The following is a 22,344-nucleotide window of genomic DNA, read 5'->3' as shown; positions in this document are numbered from 1 at the left end:
ACATCAGCAGTATTGAAGTACTAGCAGCTGTCTGGGCAAGCAGGCCTAAAGTAAACTGAAGACAATCAATCTTGGTCTGGCATGACCGTCTCTGCAAATATGGACTCTAAGACTCTGACGTCCTAACGACGTGTGAACAAAAGAGGTATGTTTGAAACCAGTGTGAATGTTCTCCAGCATATATTTCCTGTTTGTTGTTATGCCTGCATTTGAATGCTGGCTTTAGTACAAATGGATTGACTACTGAGGTCTGCTTGTAAATTCATCCCTCTATCAAGGCAATTACCTGAGTTGTCAACTGCTTTAGAATTTTTTTAACTGTAACAAAGTTAAAATAACATAATTGGAAGCTTGCAGCCTTTGTGTAGGCAATTGCACATGTCTTGACCCTTCATAAAAGGTGAATAAATTTCTCTATTGGAGGAGGTGTTCTGTTTGTGGGTTTTTTTTAGATTTTTCTTTTAATGTTTACTTACTTCTTGCCTGCTAGTGTTTGAAGCCTGGTTAAATGACTTCTTACCAGAATCCTAGAACAAAGAGTCACCTTAACACTGTTGCTTGTTCAACCAGATTAAAATTGGTTTTGCCAGGGACATCAAGGGTGACAAGAAAAGCTTCTGTAGATATGTCAGTGATAAAAGGAGGGTTAGGGAAAATGTGGGCCCTTTGTGGAAGGAAGCGGGAGACTTTGTTACCCAGGATATGGAGGAGGGGGAGATACTCAATGACTTCCTTGCCTCAGTCTTCATTGGCAAGAGCTCCAGCTGCACAGCCCAAGTTACAGAAGGCAAAGGCAGGGACTGGGAGAATGAAGAACTGCCCGCTGTAGGAGAAGATCAAGTCTGAGACCATCTAAGGAACCTGAAGGTGCACAAGTCAATGGGACCTGATGTGAAGCATCTGTCCATCCTAAGAGAAATGGCAGATGAAGTTGCTAAGACACTGTCCATCGTATGTGAGAAGTTGTGGCAGACCAGTGAAGTTCCCACCAACTGGAAAAGGGGAAATAATCCCCATATTTAAAAAGGTAAAAAAGGAAGACCCAGGGAACTACAGGCCAGTCAGTCTCACCTCTGCCTGGCAAGTTCATGGAACAGATGCTTCTGGAAATTATGCTAAGGCACATGGAAAATAAGGAGATGATTGACTTCACTGAGGGCTAATTGTGCCTGACAAATGCGATGGCCTTCTACAATGGGGTTGCAGCATTGGTGGATAAGGGAAGAGCAACTGACATCATCTACCTGGACTTGTGCAAAGTATTTGACACTGTCCCACATGACAGAGCCCACATGTCTCTAAGTTGAAGACACATGGATTTGATGGATGGACCACTTGATGCATAAGGAAGTGGCTGGATGGTTGAACTCAAAGAGTTGAGGTCAATGACTCAATGTCCAAGTGGAGACCAGTAACAAATGACATTCCTCAGGAGTCAGTATTGGCCAATATTGTTGGAGCGGGTCCAGAGGAGGGCCACAAAGATGATCCGAGGGCTGGAGCACCTCTCCTCTGAAGACAGGCTGAGAGAGTTGGGATTGTTCAGCCTGGAGAAGAGAAGGCTCCGGGGAGATCTTATAGCAGCCTTCCAGTACTTAAAGGGGCCTACAGGAAAGCTGGAGAGGGACTTTTTACAAGGGTGTGTAGAGATAGGACAAGGGGTAATGGCTTTAAACTGAAAGAGAGCAGATTTAGATTGGATAGAAGAAATTCTTCCCTCTGAGGGTGGTGAGGCACTGGAACAGATTGTCTAGACGAGTTGTGGATGCCCAATCCCTGGTGGTGTTCAAGATCAGGTTGGATGAGGCTTTGAGCAACTTGATCTAGTGGAAGGTGTCCCTGCCCTTGGGGTTGGAACTACATAATTGTTAAGGTCCCTTCCAACCCAAACCATTCTATGATCCTATGGGATTATAGTGGTACTATACAATTCCTAGATATCTGTATACGACTGAAGATTTGGTCTTTTCTGTCTGAAGAGTGGCAGGTACAGGCTTTTAGGAGTGTGGGGAGAGACTGAACAGGAAAAATTGCAGTACTGAAACTTGTGTAGCCTGAATCAATTATTACAATTTTGTCTTCAAGTAAACCTAACTTGAAGTTCTCTTAACAACTTGACAATCTCAAACACACAGCAGTGAGGAGGAAAAAAATCTAGTGTGAATTGAAATGGGCAAATGTCATGGTTTGATGTGTGGGGGGGTGGGGGTTCTGATGGCAGGAGAGGGGCTTTGCTCCCTGTGACCTCCCTGGTTTTGGAACCGGGTCAGACCTTGTTCTGGCCACCAGATCAGACTGCCATCCCCCGCGGGATTGAGCCAATCAGCGCCTCTGCGAATTGCCCTATTTAAGTCGGGACAAAGGAACCGCAAAAGGTGCTTTGCCCAGGAGCAAAGAGGGAAGGGAGGGGAGGGCACTGCCCCCGCTCCCTGGCTCCCGGCTGGGCAGCTGCCTGCGTTGGGCCGGCGCTGCCCACAGAGAACGGCAGCGGCGGAGCCAGCTGGGGAACTCGGGGGCACCCCACTCCGGGGGTGCCCACTGGGCTGAGTTCACCCGGAGAGGACTGAGATCTGAGAGAAACAGCTGCATCGACAGCAGGTCAGTGAGGATGGAGCGGGAGGAGGTGTGCCGGAGCTGAGTTTCCCCTGCAGCTGGTGGCGAGATGGCAGGCGGCCCCCCTGCAACCAGGACGGCCTCGGTGGAGCAGAGACCCACTCGCAGCCCGTGGAGAGGAGATGCCCGAGCCTGAGGATGGTCATGTTGGGATGCACGATAAGGTAGAGAGGCATCTGGAGTCTGCGTGACGACCCACGCCGGAGCGAGTGGCTACAACTCCCTAAGAATCTGAGACTGTGGTAAAGCCCACACTGGAGCAATCTGTGGGGAAGGATTGCTTTCTGTGGGCTGGACTCACGCTGGAGAAGTTTGTGGATTTTTCCTCGTGGGTAGGGGATCCACTGGAGCAGGGGAAAAGGGTGTAAGGACTCCTCCTCCTTTAAGAAAGAAGCAGCAGTAACAGCACGGAATGAACTGACCTGCACTCCCCCAGTCCCTGCCCCCTGCGCCACTGGGGGGAGGAGGTAGAGCCGGGAGGAAAAGAAAAGGAGGAGGGGGGGAGGAAGGTGTTGGTTTTAAGATCTGGCTTTGTTTCTTTTTATCCTCTCAAGTAACCGGTTTTGTTTCCCTTTGTCCTTTTAAGTAACCGTCAATAAATTGTTTTGCTTTAGGAAAGCCAAGTCTGTTTTGCCCGGGACCGTGGTTGGTGGGTGCTCCCTCTGTTCTTGTCTCAACCCTCAGTCCCTTTATTATATTTTTCTCCTCTTCACTTTACTGGAGAAGGAGCGACTGTGTGAGTTTTAGTTGCTGGATCAGCCTAAAACCATGACAGCAAACCAGCTATCAAAACAAATCTGGAATATTCCAGATATGTTTATAGCTGTTCAGACTCAGCTTTTTTTGTAGTCGATTAAGTCCTGCATATGATCTCTTCTGTGGCTGGGAGACCAACTTAAATGTATATGAACCTCAGTTTTTGTGAAGCTGTTTTTGCTGTTTACTTGCTTGATGACTGGTCTTCTCACTGTCTTAATCTTGCCTTGTATGCTTTAATAAATAGTGTACTTCCTTCAGGAATTAACCTAAGGCAGATGGATAATTCTTATAGCCCACTGCCTTTAGCCTGTGCATGGCTTCAGCTTTTGCCTCTGACTCTCAGTGTAAGAATGCTTTGGGTCAGCCATCAACAGTATTAGCTTGCTGTAGGAGAAGGCACTGGCTACTGTACATCCTCAGGTGAAGACCTTCCCTGTCCTCTTCCTAAGGTGGAGAAACTCTGAAGTAGGACACCAGGGGAAACGTAATGGAGTTGGATTATGTTGGAGGTTAGTTCCACACATCAGCTCAAGTGCAACTTCTACCCTATACTGAAGTTCAAACACAAAGTAGTAACCAACCAGTAGCTGATTACTGGTACAAGATATCCATAGAGCAGTAAATATAGTTGCAAATATCAGATGTGGCTTCAGGTTACTTGGATCAAGTAGTTGCTGGTACTCCTCTGTGTGATTCTGTTGCCAGCTTGATATTGCTACTTTGAGATCAGACTGGTGAAGATCATATAAGCATAACAGACTAGAATATGAATCAACAGATAAAACAACCGGAGGCTCCTGGCTGTCCAGTGAGGCTTTGCAATATCCTTCCCCAAGGAATAATGAAGGCAAACTGCTTTGATTCAGTGTGGGTCTTGCTTACGCTTAACAACTGGAGTGATAAGTCTTGACCTCTTACAATAATGAGGAACTGCATCACTAAAAAATGCTAGTGGTCATCTGGTACTTACACTATTGTTTTTCTGGCCTCTTTGTGAAAGGTAGTGCCTTCAAAGACCTTAAGGGACCAGAAACTCCGTTCAATCTCTCCTGACACTGTATCACCAGTATTTTTTTCCTGATCCCCTGCTTCTAAATAAAGCTACCCCAGTGCTCTGGTTTTGTTCTGTACCCTTTTACCCATTGCGGATACTGGTTGCATGAGACTGAAGCTTTGTTAAGAATTAGTTGCTCCTGCAGCCCTGAGAGCTGCAATTAGTTGTCTCACCTGAGAAAAGAGCTCTTCAGAAGATACCTCTCTTGCTGGGAGAAGAGAGGCATGGCAGCTTAGCTTAAAACTTGTAAGTGGATGAGGTGTTGCAGTATTGGGTGACTCGTGGTGTTTTTTCTGCCTGTAAAGAAAGGATTTGTTTCCATCTCCTGACCCTTATAGTGCAGAAAAATAGTCTGAAATAAGTCACAGAAAATCTGTTTAAGCCTGTAATAGAGCAGGGTTGTTTGCGAATACAAGTTCCTGCTGTTGAAATTGTGTGCACAGCCTGAAGGCTTTTTACCAAAGCCCTTAAAATGGCATTTGTGGCTGCAGTCTCCGTTCTTCAGGACTGAACCAAACTTGACTGGATGAGACGCAAAGTGGCATGATGTAGCTTTGAAGTTAACATTGCTTTGACAGGAGGCCAGGCTAGATGACCTCTGGAGGTCCTTTTCAACCTAAATTTTTCTGTGACTACTGATAAAAATATCTGTGGGACTTGGATTTTTTTTTTTTATTATTATGTTGTAACTTTTTAGGTTCTCTGAAGTGGATTATACAGATGCAGAAATCCTTGTGTCTTTATTTTGCTGCCCTACGTTCAGAAGTGTAGGTCTTGGCAATCTAAGCTGTTTCTGTTGTGTGGACCATAAAGGTGGGACAGTTCCCGAAAAGTCATTAATAGCATTGATGAGACCATACTCTTGCCTCTTGAAGTGCAAGACACCCCAGTTCTTTTGTTCAGAGGCTACTGGTGTGTGTCTCCTAATGGTACTTAAGCTGTGGTTCTGCCACTCCTTGGTGACATGAGAAAGATGCTACTGCAGGATGCCATTGACACCAGCAGTTGATCCTTGGTTTGTTCCTAAATATCCTTTTGTGGAACTGAAACTGACGCTGTCTTGTGAATTTGCCCTCTTTGGTCTGAATGCTGTAAAGAAAGAGCAGCCGTGCTGCAGCCCCAAGAAGTCCTTGTCAACAATACAGAGGAAGCAATTAGATATATGTATAAGGTAAGTAAACTCTTAGGGAGATACCTTTCTCTGGAGGGGTGGCCCCTTCTTTAGTCCATGCTTCCTGTGGGATTTGAGAGAGTCAATTATCAGCCATTCTTCAGGGACTAGTCAGCAGTTAATTTAGCTCAGGTGTCACATTGTCCTAGGCTGGCTCACTTGAGCATGATTCAGCTTTACATGACAAACTTAAATGCTTTGTATTGTTCTCTTGTGGCCACAACTAAATTCCCCAAGACTTAATGACTTTGCCTTGATTCTCATGCTGAGGTTCTTGAAGAGTAGCGCTGTTGAACCCATGACTAGTTGACTCTGTCTTCACTGTATTGTCAACAACAAATTATTTTCAGCCATTATGGAAGAGGAAAAATGAGTTAAGGCTGAGCTATGATTTTATTGGCATGACAGAGAGGGATAGCTTGCACAACTGGAAGACTGCAATGGATAGATACAGACATTTTAGGAAGGACAGACTGGGAAGACGATAAGGGAGATCTCTCATCTTCTGTGAGAGCAGCAAGGCTGTGTGCAGCTTTGCCTAGAGGTGGCTAATGAGCCAGCTGAGAGCTTATGGGTCAGGATTAGAGGACAGACCATCATGAGTGATGCTGTGGATGTCTGCTTCAGACCACCTGATCAGGAAGGAAGTAGTAACGAGGCCTTCCTCAGACAACTCAAGCCTGACATTCACAGACCTTGTTGCTCATGAGGATCTTGAACCACCCTGATATTTGCTGGAGGGACAGCAGAGCAGGGAACAAGTTTTGATGGATGGACCACTTGGTGGATAAGGAATCGGCTGGATGGTCTCACTCAAAGAGTTGTGGTTAATTCAATGTCCACTTGGAGGCCTGTGACGAGTGGTGTTCCTCAGGGGTCAGTACTGGGACCAGTGCTATTTAACATTTTTGTTGAAGACATGGACAGTGGGTTCGAGTGCACCCTCAGCAAGTTTGCAGATGGCACTAAGTTGTGTGGTGTTGTGGACACGCTGGATGGGAGGGAAGGGATGACATCCAGAGAGACCTTGACAAGCTGGAGAGGTAGGCCTGTGAGAACCTCATGAAGTTCAACAAGGCTAAGTGCAAGGTCCTGCATGTGGATCAGGGCAATCCCAAGCCAAAGTACAGGCTGGGTGGAGAATGGATTGAGAACAGCGCTGAGGAAAAGGACTTGGGAGGTCTGGTGGATGAGAAGCTCAACATGAGCCGGCAATGTGCACTGGCAGCCTAGAAAGCAAATTGTATCCTGGGCTGTATCAAAAGAAGCGTGGCCACCAGGTCGAAGGAAGTGATTCTGCCCCTCTACTCAGCTCTCGTGAGACCCCACCTGGAATACTGCATTCAGCTCTGGAGTCCCCAACAGAAGAAGGACATGGAGCTGCTGGAACAGGTCCAGAGGAGGGCCACAAAGATAATCTGAGGGCTGGAGCACCTCTGCTATCAAGATAGGCTGAGAGAGTTGGGGCTGTTCAGCCTGGAGAAGAGAAGGCCCCAGAGTGATCTTATAGCAGTCTTCCAGTACCTGCAGAGGGCCTACAGGAAAGCTGGAGAGGGACTTTTGACAAGGGTGTGTAGTGATAGGACAAGGGGCAATGGCTTTAAACGGAAAGAAGGTAGATTTAGATTAGATATAAGGAAGAAATTTTTTACAATGAGGGTGGTGAGGCACTGGAACAGGTTGCCCAGAAGAGTTGTGGATGCCCCATCCCTGGAAGTGTTCAAGATCAGGTTGGATGAGGCTTTGAGCAACCTGATCTCGTGGAAGGTGTCCCTGACTGTGGCAGGGGGGTTGGAACTAGATGATATTTGAGGTCCCTTCCAACCCAAACCATTCTATGATTCTATGAACTACCTAAGAGTAGATCTGTGTCCCTCTGCCCAGAGAAGCTAGATGCTTTTGTGTTCTGGGGTCACCATCTGAAGAGGATGAAGAACTTGGAGGTTCAGAGGACATTCTAGTGCTGCAAGTCTGTGGTAGATGTGGATATGGAGATCACTAATTCTGTAGCTCACGGTAATGGTGACAAGTTTTATGGAGGAAGTGAAAATTGCACAAGTCAATTTACTGCCTGTCTCAGTAAACCTAGACTGTCAGTTCCCACCCCCCCCCCCACCCTCCCGTTGAGGAAGGGGATTTAATTCCAGTAGACCATGGAGGAAAAAAGAGAGATTGTAGCTCAGTCCTTGTCGGGTGGAGCTGTGGACAGCAATGTGTGATACTTAGAGGCAGTGTTGCCAAGCAACTAACTTTGCAGCTGTGATTTAGTAAAAGAGCAGTTCTGTTTCTCAAAGCTATGCCTGACTGATTTGGTGTGTAAAAAAAAAAAAAAAAAAGTGATGAAGAGTAGGCAACTGCCCCTCTTGCACAGATGAGAAAATGAATGTCATGTTCCATGTTTGGCTATCGATTGCCATACTCTTCTTTTGTACTGCCTCCTTTTCAAGAAGAAGAGAACCAGGATCTGTAATGCAATCTTACTGAAGTGCTTGAATGAAAATGGATAAAGCTTCAGAGTAGAGGACTTCATTAGTAGGATTAAAGGCAGTAGTATTCCTGTAGGAATTTCTGCAAAAGAAGATGGAAGCGATTCATTGTGCGTAACCTCCTATTCTTGAATACAGCTGAACTTGCAGGTGGATTCCAAACATGGCAGTGAGTGGCAACTGGGGCTGAGTGATCATTTAAAATGAGCTCCTTGTAATGTGTGCTCAAGTAGTTTAGATTTAAATTTGTCATTCACAACAATTTCTAGAAACAACCAGTGTATCAATAAGTAACAATACTTTTAAATACAGGGACTGATATTTCCCATTAGGGTCTGTTCCAATGGGATATTCATTCAGTTGCCTGTTATCTGTAGATGATTGCCAAAACATCCCTTTCTTGGAAGATGAAAAATGCCGTACTGATTCACTCTTTACATCTTCAGCAGGAATGTTGTGATGGTTTGATGTGGGGGGGGGGAGAGCGGCTGTGTGGAGTTCAGTTGCCGGATCGGCCTAAACCACGACAAATGTGCTTGTGCGTTTGAGCCTCTCTCCTAAGCAGTGGTTAAACCAAAGGGACATGCCAATGACACACTGAGTGTAGGCTTTTTGGCCTTTGTTCTCATTGCCAGGTGACACCGAGGTGAGTTATTCTCAACTTCAAATGTACCGAACTGCTGTACGTGGTCTGGCTGGGACGGAGTTACTCTCCCCATAGCAGCCCTCATAGTGCTGTGCTCTGTATTTGTAGCTAGAATGGCGTTGGTAACACACCAGGGTTGTGGCTGTTGCTGAGCAGTGCTCCAGTAGCATCAAGGCTGTCTCTCCAAGCTCCCCCCAACGGCCACTAGACTGAGGGTGGGCAAGAGGTTGGGAGAGGACATAGCTAGGACAGATGACTGTCCTGGTTTTGCTGAGATAGAGTCATAGAATCGATTTTTGTATTCATAAAAGCTATATTTCTAAAGTAAGCTGCATTTTTAAGACGACTGCAGCACCAGGTTAGGTGAGAACAAAGACGATAAGCCACTTTATTTTGGTTTGTAGCCAGCCAGGGTATGGAGGTATCTGAAATGATCAAGGACTTTTCAGCCTGTTTTTGCTAATGACCCAGATGTCCAAGAACCTGGGAGGAGTGTGATCAGGGCACCTAAATTGGCAAATGAATGTTCCATACCATGTGATGTCATGCTCACTATAATTTAGAAAGTTTGTTGGGGACGGCCTCTCTTTCTCAGTGGTCACCATCCTTGGAGGATCTCACCCATCATTCTACTCCCAAGGCTTACTCTCTCTCTTCAGGAATTGTGGTTTTTGGATTTTCCTGCTCTGGGATTGCTAGCTGGGAATGGGCTGGACATTGGTCAAGGGGTGGTGAGCAATTGTGCGGAACATCACTTGTCTGCAAATATTATTATTGTTATAATTTTTATTATTTTATTTCAATATTAAATTATTCTTACCTCAACCCACAGGTCTTCCTTTATATTCCTGATTCCCCTTCTCAAGTGGGGAGGGGTCATTGGGTAATAGAACAGCTGGTTATTGTTTAGCCCTGGATACAGGCTGAATGTGGACACTGACCCAAACTGACCAAAATGATATGCCATACCATGTGATGTGCATAGCAATAAAAGCTAAGAGAAAAGGGGGTGGGGGCATTTGTTGTTAAGGTGTTTGTCTTCCACTGCAACTGCTGTGTGGACTGAGGCCCTACTGAGGCTAGACATTGCCTGCTGATATGAAGTAGAGAATAAATCTTTGTTTGTTGGTTTGTTTTTTTTGTTGTTTCTGCGCGTGGCCTTCGCTTTTCTTTGTCAAACTGCCTTTATCTTGGCACATGAGTTTTTTTCATCTTTTCTCCCCCTTGGTGGGCATGTGATGGCCAGCCAAGGTTAACCCGTCACAACTGCCAAGGGTTTCTTGTGCGTTCTAAGTTTTTACTATCGTTCCCCTTAACAAAGATTGTGGAGCCTTGTTTTTTTTTCTGGGTGTTCTGCAGCCCATAGCAAACAGCCTCTGAAAGAAGTGATGCTAAATGCTCCTTCACACTTGTCTTGTTCACTGCAATTCCATGGGATTTGGATGTTCATGGAGTTCCTGTTTAAAAAGATTACTCCAAAAATAGGTTTATACAGCAAAAAGATTGTGTCAAGTGGTCTTAAAGGAGACTTAAAAAAAAAAATGCAACAGATACAATATCACATGCTAGAGGATCCTGCAGAGTTTTGGGAATGCATTTTGAGAATACTTCTCAAGCAACCTTAATTCTGCTCTGAACACTTACTCACAATTCTGTATTCCAGACTAAATGCAGCGGAGTACTTTGTTATTCTGTTCAATTTCTCTTCCTAGCTTCTGAAGAAAGTGATATTTTGGGGGAAAAATATTTTACAGCCACAACTTATTTTCTTATCACCTCAGAAGGTAGCAATCATTTTGGAAAAATAACTTTAAAAAAAATGGAGAGCAAGCTGGGAGTGGGTTTTTTTTTGTGTTAACACAAATGTAGTTAAAACAACTGTGAAGAAAGCTACTTAAAAGTAAATTTGTTTTTTCCTTCCCAGTGACATGTAGCTGATAAAATGACGCATGATGTCTGAGTGGTGATGATTGTCTGTTATGCTGGAGTGCTTAACTATGTTAATTTGAATTAGATTTAATTTAGTAGCATCTCAGAGGAGACTGCCCCAGTTTTAGAAAGCAAGAAGATGCCTTTAGAAAAATGCAAAGCACATTTCAGCTTGTGTGGCATGATGCGTTCTGATTGGAGATAAAGAAGGTGGTTTTTATAATTTTATCTTTTAACCATGATGTGGTGAAATACTGGACCAAGTTATGCTCAGAGAGGTGGTGGAACGTACCTTAGAGGTGTTCAAGGCAACTGAACAAAGCCCTGAGCAGCCTTGTCTAATTAGATCTGATTGGGTCATCAAGTTAGCCTAAATGTTCTTGGGAAGTTGGTTCACATCTGAATTATTTTATACTTTTTATTCATTGACTGAGGAGATATGGTACCTGTATCTTTTAAAGAGTAGGTGTTAAACATCTCACAGCACACATACCTTGTGTTGTGTGGATTGGCCCAAACCCAGCTGTGAGGATGGATATTGAAGCACTCCAAGGTCTGAGCCATTTGTTGAGGCTTTGGGAGAGTACAGAACTGGGGTGTAGCTAGGCTGGTGTCCGTGTCCTGGGGATGTGTGGGCAGGATTTGTGTCCATGCCACTGGAGTTCCAAGTGGGGACAAGGCTTGATTCTGTCGTCTTCAGCCTGTTCCTTCCCATGGTCTTTTGTTAAGTTAATACCCTGAGGTCCACAGCGAGTGCTGCTCTGGAGGTTAATAATACTGTTACGGTAGAACTCAGAGGTCATCCAAGAATGGAGTTGCATTTACGTGGTAGGTTGTTCCTGTGCCTGAGAACTGCAACATATTAGTGTTTGAGGGTGGGCAGATGGGCTTTCTGTAGATAAGAATGGTGAATAGTGCAGCATAACAATCTGCTTAGTCTGGTCTGTTTAACCCACAGAGGAAGTGAGGGAAGACAGTATGTAGGAGAGGAAAGTAGGTGAGTCTCTGCAGTGAACACGGATATTGTGGGTTAGTCTCAGTAAACAGCTAAGCACCACACAACTGCTTGCCTTTTTTTCCCCCCTGCCAGTAGGATGGGAAGAGTATTGGAGGGGATAAGAGTGAGAAAACTCATGGGTTGAGATAAAGACAGTTTAGTAGATAAAGGAAAAGCTTTGCACCCATGCAAAGTGAGGAATTCATTCACATCTTCCCATCAGCAGGCAGGAGTTTGGCCATCTCCAGGAAAGCAGGGCTCCATCATGTGTAATGGTTACTTGGGAAGACAAACGCCATCCCTCTGAACGTCCTTCCCATCCTTCTTCCTCCAGCTTTTCTTGCTGAGCATGACATCGTATGGTATGGGATGTCCCTTTGGTCAGTTGGAGTCTGCTGTCCTGGCTGCGTCCCCTCCTAGCCTCCTGCCCACCCTCAGCCTACTCGCTGGTGGGGCAGTCTGAGAAGCAGAAAAGACCTTCATGCTGTGCAAGCACTGCTTAGCAATAGCTAAAACATTGGTGTGTTCTCAACACTGTTTTGGTCACAGCACTATATTGGCTGCTATGAAGAAAATGAACTCCGTCCCAGGCCAAACCAATATAGCAGAGAAGATTGGTACAAGAAACTAACTGGCCAGTATTTGCGATGGTTTCAGTGTATTTCTACAGACCAGAGCCTGAAACTTGGCACTCTTGTCTACAGACTTGGATCTCTGGTATCTCTCTGCATCTTTTTCAAACACAGGTTCACGTAGGAGAGGTCGTGGAGGTGCATTTAGCCACTTTGTAATACAGAATGTACAAGGGAGAACATCTCCGTAGTCACTGAGGGCTGCACAGAGGTTGTGTAGTTCAGGGAGTGTTTGCTTAAGCAGTCTCTTCAGTTGTATTTGAGTAAAAATTGTAAAGGGAAGCTAATCAGTGCAATTACTAGATACATAGGTAACTTTTGATTCTTGTTTATAGCAAACAGGCTATATTATAAACCCATCTTGCAAAAAAAAAAATCCTATTTCTGAGCTTTTTGTCATAGTTAAAGGAAGAACTTCAATTGCTGGCTGATGATTTTTTTTTTTTTTTGCAGCAGATGCTCATATGACCTTTATCCTGTGCACGGCTACACAGGGGGGCTCTTGCTACATCCCAACAGAGTAGCACAGATTTACGCATTTTTAATTTTTTTTTATAAGTGATGCTTTTACTTAATGCTTAGCTATCAACTTATTAAAACATTTTGTAAGTTTTCACTGTTTCCTAAATTTTCTTTTATTTCTGCATGTAAAAGGAATATAAATTGTACACTTAAAACAGTAAGCCTTTTAGCAATTCCTTGCTGACAAGGGAAAAACTGCAGTCAAGACCAGCTCCAGAAGCTTCCTGCTAATACGGTAATATACTGTGTAACCTTGTCTTTTTTTTTTTAGAAAGTACCAAATGCTGCTAACAGGAAATGACAGCTTGCACACCTCATTCTTGCAGCTCTAACTCTGACACTAGCAGTCTTTACGAGTGAATAGGCAGGATAAAATTAGAGCACTACTGCTTGGCCAAATTGAAACTTGATTTCTGAAGTTGTTAGGTTATTGAATGTGCCAGGGTTGGCACCTCTGACATTTCTGATTCTTAGGGCAGTGACTTTACTTTCCAAAGGTGTGCTGTGGCAGACGAGTGTCCTACAAGGCTGGTAGGAGTGCTGTGACAGTATCCCATGTACTCTGCATATGCTCTCTGTATACATATACTTGGCTCCAGGTGACCAAGCATGAGTATGGCCAGGCATGGTTGCCAGCCAAGGATCAGGAGCTGCTCTCTGACAGTTCAGTAGCTGGTTATAATCCTGCTTGCCTGGGCAATGTTGGGATGATTGGGGAAATCTATGATGTGAAATACTTCCAAGTCAGAAATACGAACTTTGGAAGAAAATTTTAAAGGAAGTTTCAGTACAGGACACTGAGTTAAACTGATATTTGCATTAAATAAAAATGTTTTAATGAGGAAGGTGTCTATTTAGGCCCTGTCACTTTAGAAATAAGATGAATAGGAGGCCTTGGTGACATTTGGGGAACAAACGCCCAAGAGGCATTCTTGAGCTCCTTTTTCTCTTAATATTCCTTTGCCTGAAGAGTGATCATCTATGTATGTATCTAACTTCACAGTGAACTCAAAATACTGTATTTTATTTGTTTAACCGCTTAGCATTTGCATCATATCATCATCACCTGATGTTTGGTAGAATTATTTTTGAGTTTTGGAAAAACAAACATCTTATCACAGTCTTATTCAGTCAAAATTCAGATTTTTAGTAACTGGGTGTTTTTTTAATAAGGCCAAAAAACTGAGCTTAATGGATTTGTTTATGACTTTAATGCAAACCAGTTATCCAGATAGAAAAGACAAACTTGGGGGAATTCTGTCCCTGAAACTCTATACCACTTACCAGACACTGGCTGAAAAGAGCCAAGTGATGCTTCTAAGGCTTGTCTTCCCACTGTTCTTGCAATAAACCTTGAACCACACAAATCTCAGCCATTATCAAGCTGGGCTCTGGAACAGTGCATTTAGTTGCTTGAATTGTCTGCCTTCAGTGCAACTTTACGCTCTTGAGTTTGATTTTATTTAAAACTACTAAAACAGTCCCTCTGGTTTGAACTCCTTCTATCCATTTTTAATGTAGCAAATTTTAAGTTCTCAAATTCTGGCCTTGACTATCAAAGCACAGGTTTACTAAGCCAAGTATAAGAGACTTCTAAAGACTAGTGAAACATTAAGGCTATGGCCTTTTGTTGCCTTTGTTTATATAAAACAGTATTTTGCTGCGTACTTTGGCATCTGAAAAGTGTGCAAAGACTGCATTTGCGTGGTTTGCCTAGTCTTTGGGTATGGAGGCAAAGCAAGGAAGCCTCTTTCACTGTAGAGGAAAATAAATCAAGCTTGATGTGAGGGAGTAGATGTGACACAAGAACGTACTCCAGGCTATTTGTTCTGCTTAATCAGAAGCCGGTTCAGTGGATCAGGTGACAGGTAAATAGTCCCTTATCAGTAGTCTCAAAAGACTAAAGTTTCAAGGACCTTGAAGAACATTGTATTTGAGAATAAAGATTCTTGTACTGTGGTGCTTGCACAGTTTCCTTTGCTTCAAGATATTTATGCAAGATCTTTTATTCTTTCTAAGAAGATTCGTTCTTTTAATTCACAAAGTCTGACATTTCTTCCTGGTTTCTTACTACTCTTTTGAAGATTAAACTGATTCAGTGGACATGATTAACATTGCAATTAAGCTTTTTGTACTGGGGAGGGGGTGTGTTTTCTTGTTGGATTTACCCCCTGCTTTTTTCTCTGAGAGCCTGTGACTCAAAAATGGTTGGAGGCGGTGGATACGGTTCTAGATTTTTTGGGGAGAGCTAAGCAGCCTCCAATGACACTAGTAAGAGATGGTCTTTGAAGCAGTAGGATTATACTGAAAATAGATGATAGTAATAGTGCTGCTTTTGAGCACTTTAGTATTACCTGGACTTAATTCCTGTTTCAAGGAGAGAAACTCAGGAGAGTCGCTATAGTTCTACCTTGTTCTTATGTTCTTCCCTGGATACCCGCTGGAGGAGAGACTGTTTGTGTTAGTTAACTGTTCCTGTGTTGAATTACACAAAATGCAACTGTTGCTTATGCATTTTCCTTCTTTTCTCTATATCTAATACATAAAAATACTTGTTTTCTGTTCCTGATCTTTATCTGTATCTCAGCTTGGAGAAATTACAAATGTTTCTGGAAAATGTTCATTGATAACTTGATTGAAACATTGAGTAGCAGAACACTTGTGCAATATAAATTGCACGAGAGAGTAATGCAGAGAGAGCTAGCACTGCGTGGTCATGCTTGTACTGATGCACCCACTGAAGCTGTTTGGTAAGTCTTTGGCCCAAAAGTAATAGTTTTTCAGGAACTGGCTAGCAACTGTTCAGGATGAGTCAGAAGAAACGTGTGGATTTTCTTGCAGTTAATTCTCTATTCCACAAGATGGAGCCAGTGATTTGACAAATAAAGTCCATCGACCAGCAGCAGGATTTGGAGAAACAGAAGAGAATTGAAGTCACTTCACTGTGCTCCTTGATCAAAGGACAGGCAGGGTGCAGTTGAGTGAAAGGAAGAATTGTAGTCTGTCAGAAGTCTTTGAAGATGTTGGCCCAAGATAAGTTTGCTACAGACTATATTGAGATGCAAAGCAGTTAGTCTTCTGTTACAGGTAACACTTGGCTTCCCTCCTTGTAGAACTGCTAATTGGTAACTGCAAGAACAGTGCCTCTGTAATACAAACCTTATTTAAACTTAGTCTTTGACAAGTTTCTTCATTGTTTCTGCATTTAAAACTTTGTTTCAAACTTACTAGTCTGCTGGCTAACTGATTTTATGCATATAGTGTAGCAGTTCACTGAGATGTGAAACAGTCACCCTTCCCTTGGACAGCAAGTACAAAATTGAAAGACGGTGTGCTTGTTCTCTTACCCCATTTCTGACCTCTGTTTGCTCCCTGTAAGTTTAGATGTTTAGTACCAGTGGGCAGCACCTGTGTTGCAGAAAAATAAGTGTTTTCAGCATCAACCTGCAGTTACGGAAAGCCGAACAGATGGTAGTGGACTGATGGAGAGAAGGAGACTCTGAATTATTGCGATAAGGGAGGCAACCATTATCATTCTCCTACTTTGTAGTCATACCTGCAGTAATCTTACACTTGCTTCTTTGTGGACATCTCCCAGTTCTGTCATATCTCAGTATTTTAGTTTCCTTTTGTGTCTCTTTAGTTTGTTCTGGTCTCCACTACTTTTCTTTGGTTTTTACCTTGTTTGTGTGGGAGATACACCTGCTCCTGCCCAGTCTTGTCTGGTAGTATGTAACCTTTCTCACTAACTTCTTTCTGCTGAGTAGAGGATGGAGTGTTGACTGAGAAGTTTAAAGCATTTTTTTTGTACAGACTAATCACAAGGAGAGCTAAAGCAGTGTTTGACCTTGTATTGACTGCTTTGATTCATATACAGTTGGCATATGAGGCTTCCATGTTTTTTGTAATGCAGGTAAAAGCACTTTTTCCCTCAGCATCTTTAAGTGGTCAGTGTCTTGTAAGCCTTGTGTTTTTGTGTATGATGTAGGCCTATGCATCCGCTACTGCAAAATAAAACTTGATCAATTTGGAATAAAATTTAAACCTTAGACTTCTAAAAACTAATATGCTTTGTCTTGCATTTCCTTTTGTAAGGCACTATACCAGCTTCAGCATTACCATTCCTGTCATTATTCCTGTCTGAAGATCTGTATCAGCGGTACCCACAAGAAGTTGGTTCTATCAGCTATAATTACATTAGCAGGGTGTATCAGCAATGCTGTGAATGTTTATTGCAGCTTCTTCCATCAGCTGTCTAATATAATGGAGTAGAACATATGGTCCAAACTGAATTGAGTTATGGGGACGGGGAAGCAAAGGATATAAGGGAGTATATGCACACACATTAAGCATGTGCAAGGTACTAGGCCAGTTTAAATAATATGGAGGAGAAATATCTCATAAAAAATGATGTCTTGAAGAGGGGAAAGTAGGGGGAAAAGTGGGAAGATTTTTGAAATATGTTGGGAGAAAAGCTTTCAACTCACCAGAGAATATGTAAAAATAAGGCCTCTTCACAAAATTCACATTGTAATGCATTTTAGAATAAAAGAATGTCATGTGAAGATGGATAACTTTTTCAGCAATTTAAAAATTGGCTTGAAATCAACTAATGTGAAGACCTGTGTCTAAAATTATGTAAATTACTTTCAAGGTCTTTATTACTTAACTTTTAAACAGCTGAAGTCGGTGTTTGAAATGTTCTCAGTTTTTTGGTAGCTGCAGGTATTTCTGCAAGTAGGAGGATGTTCTGTACAATAGCTGTACTGTCATAAAAGTTTATTGTAACTGGGAAAAAAAAGACTCTCTTCAGGCTGTTTCTTAAATTCACAAGTTATCTAGCAATTTTAAAAACTTCAAGACACCAGGAAATGTTGTGTCTTGTGGCTATGTATTTCTTCGTTAGAAGTCTAGATGGCCTCTAATAAGAGACTCCTTAAATACTCTAAATATGTCACAATTAATGCTGCTTCTGCACATCTAATTGAATTCTAGTTTCTAGTAAAAACTTGATACACAATTCCTGAATGCAAACTAATGTAGTAGCAGGTGAGGTGAGTTGGCCCCGGCGAGCAGTTGACCCTACCTCGAGTGCTCCCTTCTCCTGTGGAATGGGGAAAAAACCAGAAGGAATGTGGAAAGACTTGTGGCTCAACATCATGACAGTGTAAAAAGGAAAGCAAAAACTGCCCACGCAAGTGAAGTTGAAAAGAGAATTTCATTCACTGCTACATATCAGCTGACAGATGTCCAGCTACATCCTGGAAAGCGGGATCTCAGAGTGTGTAACGGTTGTTTGGGAAGACAGATGCCATAACCACAAACGTCCCCCCTTCCTCCTCCTCCTTCCCCAGCTGTTGTTGCGAAGCATGATGTCATATGGTTTTGGATGTCCCTGGCTGTGTCCTTTCCCTGCCTCTTGCCCACCCCCTGCCCACGGGGTTGGGATGGGAAAGAAGGCCTTGAGTCTGTGCAAGCGCTGTCCTGCTGTATCCAAACATTAGTGTTATCAGTAGTGTTTTAGCCACAAATCCAACGCATAGCTCCATACTGGCTGCTATGAAGAAAGTTAAATCCATCCCAGCTGGGCCCAGTACAGTGGGAAGTGTTGCTTGGTATTCTCTGCTTAGCGTATAATAGCCAAGACTCCAAATTAATTTGTGTGAAGCCATGTGACAGCTCAAATCCATCTTTCTGTTCAGCTCTTACAACAAGTTTGCACTTGCGCTGTGTTTAAATTTCAAATCAAAACTTAATCACTGCTTTGTGTGAAGGTAACTGAATTACAGTTGCCAGTAAGACTATCTACGCACGATAAACCTTGTGGGGTTTTATTCCAGATTAACAATTTAAGCAACCTTTAAAAAAATAACTAATGTCAGACCATCCTAAGGAAGGTTGTCAGGTGTTCACAAGAATGGCCTAACGCATTCAAAATATTGTCTTGATAATTTCTTGGAAATAGCACACACCTTCACAGATGACCTAATTACCTATTAAGAATTGAAAAGGAAATTTAAGTCTGGCTAGTAGACAAATATAGAAAAGAAACAAAAGTTTAGATTGACCAAAAAAAATATTAGTTTCTCATCTCAGAAGCAGTAATCTGTCTTGGAGTTGCTGAACTTTTTTCCGTGGTTCATCCAGGCAGTGTTTCAGGGACTCCATAGTATAGAGTATGTAGTATAGTATGTAGCCTAGAAAAAACATTGGTCACTTTTTATTAAGTTTCTTCTGATGTCCTACTTTATCAAAAGGTGGAAGAGGCTGAAAATTTTTTTTTAAGCAGTTATCTGTATCTTAAATGACTGAAGAAATTAATTCTTAAAGAGTATTTTTGTATTTTTGCATTGCTAGTGGTGTAGCAAGCTGCTGAAGTGCAGCTCACCTCTTGTAGTAAAAAACTTGCATTCAATGGCTTTCAAAAGAATAAAATTACAATTTTATTAAGACTTATGTCAAACAGTATTTCATGTTAATATTGGCTGATTGGAGTTGCACTGTATAAAGCAGTTCTTGATAGCCACGATAGCGTTACTACTGACATGTGAAGGTATATGAAATAGCAGTCATCAAGATTCTTAACATCCCGTCTTCATTTCTGAAGCCAAATGTCTGTTTTCTTAATTGGATAGCAAAATATATACAGCAGATAAACTAGATTACTTTTGTAAATTTTGCTGAAGAAAAATGTGTCTTTAAGGACCCAACGAGAAGAAACCTGTGAATAATTCTGTTAAGTTCAAAATGTTTCCTGCATACAGAAGTAAAGATCCTGACTTCATAGAGAACAGGGATAACTGTAAATTATTTATTGAATCAGTCCAAATTACTGTTAAACATTTCTTGCACAAGAAGGTTTGCAGACTAAGCTGTAGTTGGCTGTTTGGCTAAGTCAAGCACAGCTGATTTGATGCCCACACAGAAAACATGATTTTGTAACTTCTTTTGCCTACACTTAACTGTGGCTGTGATTGATTGGTGTTAATTAAAACGCTTTTTGTTTGAAGTGTTTAATAGTGTATTGTCATTAGTCTGAAATAAATTCAGAGATTACACGTGAATATTTTTGTCTTGTCTCAAGTTTATCTGTTGTTCCACTGCTTAATTTAAATACATTTGATTTCCCCAAGTTATTTCAGAAGTCAGTACAAATTAATGAAATCTGAGTTTCTGGGAAAGTGTTAAACTGTTCTTTTCCAGGAGAAAACCAGCTAATTCACAAGTTGTGTGATCATCTTTCTTTTCGTTAACAAAATTTTAAGTTAAAATATTAAACTACAAAGTTAATGATCTTCCTCCTCATTTATTGAGATAGACTTCAGTCATGTCAAGCCCTCATTCCAGGCTTGTCTCATTAATATAGAACTTACTTATCTGGGATATTACAGCTGAGGAAGAACCTGAAGAATAGGAAACTCATGTCATGTGTAGTTGTACTGTCTCTGTTGGGGTAAAAAGTTTGTAGTGGCTGTGTAAACACCCTATAAGATGAAAATATGAATAGCATATAGATACTACAGATAAACATCTCCTGTCCCTGTAACCTGATCAAAACTGTCTTCCCGCTTTAGAAAGCACATCTCTGAGTTATAGTTTGGGGAAGAACTAGACAAACTGTTGGGCACACAAGACCTTGCCTTACCTTTTTGTTTCTAAACCATCATGACTACATGAAGCAATTGCGTAAGCTGGAGTACTTTATCTACAGTGGAGTGGCTAAGGAGGTTTTTTGATTAAGTTTCTTCTGGTGTACTACTTTAGCTGAAACTTGATTGTCATGTTGAGGCAAATGGCCTGCAAAACTCTATCCTGGAGCACTAAAGCTTACAGTATAAATTGTGAGAGAGATATCTTTTTGTACAATAGATCTACAGACTGTAAGGTTCATAGATCAACCTGATTCTGTGAGAAAATTGCCTGGGCTGTGAATGGCAACTCATACTGTAGTTTAGGAATCCAGGGTACTGAATGTATTCAGTTTTCCACCATTTTTAGTCATGGATATTTTTATCTGTTCATTTTGCAAATCTCTGTATAATCATTTAATCATTCCCTAAGAGCTTGCATGCTACTATTGTAAAGTCTGCGCTGTATGAGGTATTAAAGGATTTGTTGCATTGATATAAGATTGCCCTGCGCTTAATTTCAAGTTGGATACAGATGCATGTCTTAGGAAGCTTTAATTGGAGAAAAAGAGGCAACTTCTACTGATTTCTGTTGATGCTTGCATCTGACACATAGCCGTAAGGATTATTAAAGATGTGAGCAAAATCTTGTTGCCACTAGTCTGCCAACTTTCTAAAGTTTGTTCAGGTTTTTGTGGTTTTGTTGTTGTTGTTTGATGGGGGAAAGGGAGCAATGAACACAACATATGACTTCCTAGCTTAATCTGGCTAACTCAAGTATATGTGACATCACTTAGAAGTAGAAAGCAATAAATAAAATTGCTAACAGTGGAGATTTGTTAAAAGTAACTAGATGTCCTAGAGAAACAGCCATTAGCCTTTATTCAGACTTCTTTATTCCTGTTGTCAGTATAGAATTATGCCAAAGAAAATCTTCACAGTATATGGAATTTTGAAAATAAGTAGTTTATTTCCTCACTCCCCTTAGGTCCAAGATGGGCCTCTTGGAACACCGGTGTTTTTATTTGCATCAGATGTGCTGGAATACATAGAAATCTCGGGGTTCATATATCAAGGGTCAAGTCTGTCAACCTGGACCAATGGACACCAGAGCAAATACAGGTAAAATGTTTAAAATATGTTTTAAATTTGAAGGGAATGCCAGGAGTATTTTTGAAAGGATTTGAGTTTGTCATGATACCCCAACTTAAATGCTTTACAGTCAAAGTAGTTCTTGATGTCTTATATTCCTACTGTAATAAGTTCTGAAAAATCACTTCAGAAATTGGTTGAACTATCTTTTCTATATCATTTTAGATGTGTTGTACCTTGCCATGGGGACTCTAAAGCTGCTGCTTTGTTGTATATGTAGAAAATGTTTTGTAAGCCTTCTCCTTTTCAGTAGGAGACAGTAAGGTAGCATTCACACATCCGTCTGATTCTTGATTACATTGTTTTGGTGTACCAAGTACTGACTTTACCAGGTATGCTTCAGTCTGAAGCTTCTTTCTGCTGCCAGATAAATTTTCTTACTCCTGTTCCTCCTGATCTGAAGAGCCGTCCTGAGAGATGAAAGTTTATCTTTCACTGGATGGGTTAATTTACAGTGTAAACAGTGTCTATGTTGTTAAATTTTGTCCAACAAGTCTTGGTAGCCCTCCTATGCCATGGGAGCATCTTGCAAGACATAGAGCAGTAGAGAGGTCTCCAAGTTAAAAACCTTGCAATGTCGTTTAAGCACACCAATAACATTCTGAGTTTTTCAGGATTTAAAGTATTGATGGACGTGAATGAACTGTTTTCTACCTCTTTTCCTTAGTGCATGCAGGAAATGGGAAATACTAAAGCAAGACTACTCTATGAAGCTAATCTACCAGAGAACTTCCGAAGACCTCAAACAGATCAGT

At 42.0% G+C, this 22,344-nt stretch overlaps 1 protein-coding gene across 3 annotated transcripts in view; it reads left to right on the top strand.

Annotated features, from left to right (window-relative positions):
• The window catches only part of SMAP1 (small ArfGAP 1), a 107,580-nt gene that overhangs the window by 5,079 nt on the left and 80,157 nt on the right, over positions 1-22,344 (top strand). For all 3 annotated transcript variants that reach the window (XM_086608288.1, XM_086608286.1, XM_086608287.1), the window contains exons 2-3: positions 21,426-21,559; positions 22,257-22,342. In XM_086608288.1, coding sequence (XP_086464414.1) covers positions 21,426-21,559; positions 22,257-22,342 — 220 coding nt within the window. The remainder of the gene's footprint in view (positions 1-21,425; positions 21,560-22,256; positions 22,343-22,344) is intronic.

Source organism: Tauraco erythrolophus, chromosome 2 (assembly GCF_009769465.1).
Source record: "Tauraco erythrolophus isolate bTauEry1 chromosome 2, bTauEry1.pri, whole genome shotgun sequence".
NCBI classification, from domain to species: domain Eukaryota; kingdom Metazoa; phylum Chordata; class Aves; order Musophagiformes; family Musophagidae; genus Tauraco; species Tauraco erythrolophus.
This window is presented reverse-complemented; position numbering and strand designations above follow the sequence as displayed.